At 43.6% G+C, this 6,058-nt stretch overlaps 1 protein-coding gene across 4 annotated transcripts in view; it reads left to right on the top strand.

Annotated features, from left to right (window-relative positions):
- Nucleotides 1-4,519, top strand: part of fgfr1a (fibroblast growth factor receptor 1a) — a 30,527-nt gene extending 26,008 nt beyond the window's left edge. For all 4 annotated transcript variants that reach the window (XM_031570218.2, XM_031570221.2, XM_031570219.2 and 1 more), the window contains exons 12-19: nt 242-363; nt 918-1,028; nt 1,771-1,961; nt 2,158-2,280; nt 2,392-2,462; nt 3,067-3,204; nt 3,607-3,712; nt 4,077-4,519. In XM_031570218.2, coding sequence (XP_031426078.1) covers nt 242-363; nt 918-1,028; nt 1,771-1,961; nt 2,158-2,280; nt 2,392-2,462; nt 3,067-3,204; nt 3,607-3,712; nt 4,077-4,253 — 1,039 coding nt within the window. In that variant the 3' untranslated portion in view covers nt 4,254-4,519. The remainder of the gene's footprint in view (nt 1-241; nt 364-917; nt 1,029-1,770; nt 1,962-2,157; nt 2,281-2,391; nt 2,463-3,066; nt 3,205-3,606; nt 3,713-4,076) is intronic.
- Nucleotides 4,520-6,058: the final 1,539 nt, after the last annotated feature.

Raw genomic sequence — 6,058 nt, forward strand, 5'->3', positions numbered from 1 at the left:
AGATTGTTAATCCATTATTAAATTTAGCATTTTGATTGTTTAACAGAATGGCCGATGTTTGACACTGTCCGATAACTGACATAGCTACGCTAAAAGTCTTGCCGCCTTGGGATTTTTTTCTGCCATGAGGCCTCGTGTGACCTGACCGCTGCCTCTCAGTTGTGTTTTTCTTCGTTGTTAATCCATTTTGGTGCCCCCTTCTAATGTTTCTGCCTTTTCTTTTGCGTATGCTTTTGTACAGGGTAGTTCTCGGGAAGCCACTTGGTGAAGGATGCTTTGGGCAAGTGATGATGGGTGAGGTCATGGGAATGGATAAAGACAAGCCAAACCGTGTCACCAAAGTGGCCGTCAAGATGCTGAAATGTAAGTTTGGCACAGTGGCATAAAAATGGCACTAGCAAGAAAGGCTGCTTGAGAAATAATAATGAACCATTATTACTCTCTGGCTCGTGTTAAAAACAACATCATCAGTCATTTAAAGTCTTTAAACTGTAGTGGTAATGGCAAACCTCCAGTCTCCCAGTGGATCACATTTTGGGATTTGTAGCATTTGGTCCCACTGGGAGACTCCACTCGGGGCAGCTGGGCTCCTGAAGCGTCTATTCCTGGCAACAGGCCACCACACATAAGACGGACCCGAGTACAAATGAACGAGAAGCCCTGATTTAAAATGTATGACAGTCCCCATAAAACTGGAGATGCACTGTCCAGGAAAAGGACGAGGAGGCACTTTTTCTAGCACAAGCTATACTCCAGCTTATTCAATTAATGTACCTTCACTCAAACCTAAAGTAGCTTTACTTACCTTTCTCAAACCTTAATTCTACCCTGATTCATTAATGCAATCTACAGAAGTACCTCATGGCAGTACTTTGTGTCACTTGTCTAAAGTCAGCAACATTGTCTTTCTCCTACAGCTGATGCCACAGAAAAAGACCTGTCAGACCTGATCTCAGAGATGGAGATGATGAAGATTATTGGCAAACACAAGAACATCATCAACCTGCTTGGAGCCTGCACACAAGAAGGTGAGTTATTGATAGAAATGAAGAACGACGAATGAGTGGAGAACATGGGATACTGCCCAAAGAGAGAGAAAAAACTAAAATTATGTTTCAAATGGCAAGTTAAGACAAATGGAAAAAAAGAGATTTCCCTCTCCAAAGACAGTTGCATGGTCCGAGAGTTAAGATGGTGGACAGGGGGGGGGGGGATCAGCAGGTTCAGGTGACCAGGGCCAAGTGTATACAATGGGAGCAGTAAGAGCTTCCGACACCAGCTTCCTGAGCTCTCTGCTGGATATGGCCTCTGCTGCCAGATCTGCCATATCACTCAAATCTTCCCTGACAAGCCTTGGCAGCGGCGCAAGGCTCTCCTCAGAGCAAGACCATTACCCCGGAGCAGCATCCCACCCCAGCCATGTTCCTTATGCCAGACTAATACAGAAAACATGACCTGGGGCTCCACACTCTTCCACCTGTTTGGCCAAGCCATTATGCAACTGGAACATGCCAAAGTCCCTTGGCCAAAGCAGTCGTATTTCTTTCCATCTTTGGAGAGACAAGTACAATTGAGATCCTGCCAATCAGTCATATTTTTGACGTCTGTAGTACTTGTGTATATGTAGTGCTTATACTAGAATTTGTTTTGTTTAAAGAAATGATTCATGGTTCTATGTTCCCTGAAATAAATGTATCCCTGTCAACATTATTTACTGGAATGCACTACTGGGTAGAAGATGTAAGCCTGTGCTGGATGTGACCTTTCCAGGTCCGCTCTATGTCATTGTGGAGTTTGCCTCCAAGGGCAACCTGAGGGAGTACCTAAGAGCTCGCCGCCCTCCTGGTATGGAGTACTGCTACAATCCAGATCAGGTGCCAATTGAGAACATGTCCATCAAAGATCTAGTATCCTGCGCGTATCAAGTGGCAAGAGGGATGGAGTATCTGTCATCTAAAAAGGTAACATTCAGTAATTATATTTTATGTGGCCTTTCATGTGAATATCTGAACCTTTATCTCTTGAGGCCTACGTGTATTAATAGGCTCTCAAGAGCAGCTATGTCTGTTGTTTAGGTATGGATTTAGAGGTGGGTTGAACAGATGGGTCACAATGCTTTGTCAACACTAACTTGTGTCCCCTGTCTGTCCCTTGCAGTGCATACACAGGGACCTGGCTGCTCGCAATGTTCTGGTGACCGAGGACAATGTGATGAAAATAGCAGACTTCGGATTGGCGCGAGATATCCACCACATTGATTATTACAAGAAGACCACCAATGTAAGTAGGACAGGACGGACTTTCATAGCCCGTGCTTGAGAAGGCTTTCTTCCTCAGACATCACCTCTCGGGTTTCATTATTTGGTCTAAAGTGGAGTATTCTTCCCATAGGGTCGTTTGCCAGTGAAGTGGATGGCTCCTGAGGCTCTATTTGACAGGATATACACGCACCAGAGTGATGTGTGAGTATCTTGTGATTTCATTGAGTGTATTTGTGAAAGACCGCTCAAGCCGGCCATCTCACGATGTGGGATGTAGGCTTCGGGATCGTGGTTGCAGGTAGTCAGGAGAACACACAGCGCAGAGACAGTGGCTTTCTCATAAAAATACAGCTGTATATTTATTTACAACTCAAACCCCACAACATATATACAAAAAACCAAGGGCCTTGAACCCCAAAATCATAAGCACATACAACAGGGTAATCCCAACCCCAAAACAAAGAAACATACCCTGAACAAAACTAAAGCTATTAAAACAGACAAGGTCCAACTGTGTCACACAGGTTTCGTCTAGGACCTTGTCTCAGCTTCTTGCAGCCTGTTCAGTCTGTCTCTCGAACAACAATGAGTGCGCCTTTTAAGAGTGGCATCACCAGGGGCTAATTTAGCCCAATCAGTCCCAATTGGACCCGTCCACAGGTGCCGGGGAACAAAGTGAGAAGGGGGAGGGACTTCACCTTTTCACAGTATTTTATCATTTGAAATTAGTCCAATGAGTCAAACTGTCTGTTGAGCCTGTTTTTGAATCATTTAATTAAGACTGAACTGGTATGGTGTTTTCCAGGTGGTCTTTTGGGGTGCTCCTCTGGGAGACCTTTACTTTAGGGGGCTCCCCATACCCTGGTGTCCCCGTTGAGGAACTCTTCAAGCTGCTTAAGGAAGGACATCGCATGGACAAGCCCACAACCTGCACCCATGAGATGTAAGGCTCAATCTAATTTATCGTAGCTGCGTCTGTGGTTAGCGTCCAGTCAGTTAAACAATCGATATGCTAAGTCTATTTATATAGGTTGACAACGCGAGCGTAGCCGACAACACGCACATGCCGCTATTATATGCCGTTAAGATAGTGTTTTATCGAAATATGCACAACATCTGTTTTTGGTTACTCTGTATCTTAATGAAATTGTTTGTCAGTGTTATGACTTTCTTGATATTCAAGAATAGTGTTTTGAATAGTCCTGTTTTAACAATGCTCCTTTGATCAGCTTTTAGAAATCTGCACTATAGTATATTACAGAGAAGTAGTCTAGTATAATTTCCTCTCCTTGCTGACTTGTAGTCCTTTCCTCTCAGCCTAACATTGTCTCATTCTTGATGTCAGGTATATGATGATGAGGGATTGCTGGCATGCAGTTCCTTCTCAGAGACCAACATTCAAACAGTTGGTGGAGGACCTTGACCGTACGCTTTCCATGACCTCCAACCAGGTCAGTCTCTGCACAAATATGTCGAACATGTGATTTTCGAGATGGAGCAAAGCTCATGAAGAATACAATGTAACTTTGACAGTGATAATACTGCAAGGCATAACGGTCACATTATGCTTCAAACCTCCAATGAGAACATAATTGTTCAGCTCCAGGGAAAATGCACTTATCCCATCTGACATGTTGGCACAAAAACATAAAGAATGTTTTTGTCTCTTTATCTGGAGTTTCTGACTTAAGTGACTAAACAATCAAGCATTAGCTGAACTGAAAGAAATGTCCGTATATTTATTTGGGTCAACTAAAGCACTACAGATGTTCTGCGTGAGCTCTGTGTAAACCAGACTTGTTGTGTCTTTCTCAGGAGTATCTGGATCTCTCTATGTCTCTGGACCAATACTCCCCCAACTACCCCGACACGCGCAGCTCCACCTGCTCCTCGGGGGAGGACTCCGTGTTCTCCCATGATGCCGGCGTGGACGAGCCCTGCCTGCCAAAGTTTCCCCCTCACCCGAGCAGGGTGGCATTCAAGAAGCGCTGATGCTGCAAGTCGTCGTCTTTTTGTCTCTGCAGATACCCACACTCATGCTCAACAAACTAATCACACACACACACACACACACACACACAAACTCCTACACACACACACTCCTTCACACACACGCACTCCTAAACACACCTTGCAAACTCTTCTCTGTTCACCCCTGAGCTGGACTTCAGTGGACTCCGGAGATAAAGCTCAAATTGGGGATGTCCGTAAGCAAGTGTGCTGTAAACATTATAAACAGAAGTGCTGTTGGTACAGATCCACCTGACTGGTTGGTGTTTATACCTTTGCACTCCAGGAGGAAGTGCTTCTCTAAGACACTAAGAGTGAACGGAGCCAGTAGGTGTGGTGTTGGGGGTTTATTTTTTTTGGGGGGGGGGGGGACCACATTCACTCGCTTACTTTACAGTTGGTCTCTCCCGTCATTCGGAACATCCCACAGGATGGAGGTGGATAGAAAATGTCAACTGGCAGAGAAAGGGATCATGAAGAACCCTTCCTCTCTGGGTTTGCGTTGCTAATGGATGACTGACGTCTCTCACCAAAATTGAATGGATGAAAATTACCAGGCTATAGTGTTGGCTTGAGGGCCAAATTGAGCTAGAAAGATGGTTCATTTGTAAATACAGCTAGAAATTTATAAATATGAATATATATTTACAGCGTACTCATATTTCTATTCCTACATTTGTTTTGTTTGGAACAACAATGATATGTTTCGTTAAAAAAAAAAAAAAAAGAAAAGAGTTCTCAATAGGGGGGTGGGACATCAGTTTTTACATGAAATGATGATGTATTGTATGAACTTTGACCTGGCCAGTTTTTTTTTGCTTGTTGTCTGTGTCCATTTTGCTTTTGCTCTTCCTTACACCTGATGACTCCCATTTTGCCATCAGGAACAATTGAGAAGGTACATCAATGTAAGACCAAAACTGTTCTCTGCTTTAAAGGCACAGTGTCCTGACATCACTTTGTCATTGTCACATTGGTTTTGTCATTGTTAGTTATTTGTTTTTAAAGTGCCCTATGAACACAAAACATGGTTAAATTGTTCAGCTACATCTATAATGTCTTAATACACAACAGTGCTGGGAACATGGGCCTCTAAGAACCCAGCGCACTATAACAGTCGTAGCCTGCCATATTAGGTATGACTGTGTTTTGCCAGTGAGTGAGTGAGTGTGAGTGAGTGTGTGTGTGTGAGTGTGTGTGTGTGTGTGTGTATAAACAAACAAGGATGCCATGCATTTCAAGTGGTGGTTCAAGGAAGATGCCAAGAATGCTTGTCACCATAAAAGGATTACATTAAATAAAATGCGACTGAAAACAACTCCTTAAATCTTTTTCAGTTTGAAAGAACTTCATAAACAACCTCATAAATATCTCTCCTCTTTTTGAGTTTACGATATAAATCATGTTTACAGGAGTACATGGGCAGGACATTACGATTCCCCCCTCCCATTAAACATGGGTTACAGGAGGTGATTAAATATGATAATGCATTGCAGACAAAATAAGCAACGCCTAGGCGTGTTTGTGCTGAGCTGTAGCTAGCTGTTAGCATGTTATTTATGGCTGGTGAATGGCTGTGCTAGCAAGCACTTCAGTACCATCAATCAGACACCCTCTGATTTGCGCTAACCCACAGTCTTGTCTGGCCTATTGCCACCAGCTGATGCATCACTTGGAGTGCTCCTCCATAGCAACAGGCGGCTTTCAGCCAAATGACAAAATGTGTGTTCCCTATCAAGATTGAGCTTTTACTGCTTGAGTCAACTCAACTGACTTGCATTATAGGA

Source organism: Clupea harengus, chromosome 7 (assembly GCF_900700415.2).
Source record: "Clupea harengus chromosome 7, Ch_v2.0.2, whole genome shotgun sequence".
NCBI lineage: Eukaryota > Metazoa > Chordata > Actinopteri > Clupeiformes > Clupeidae > Clupea > Clupea harengus.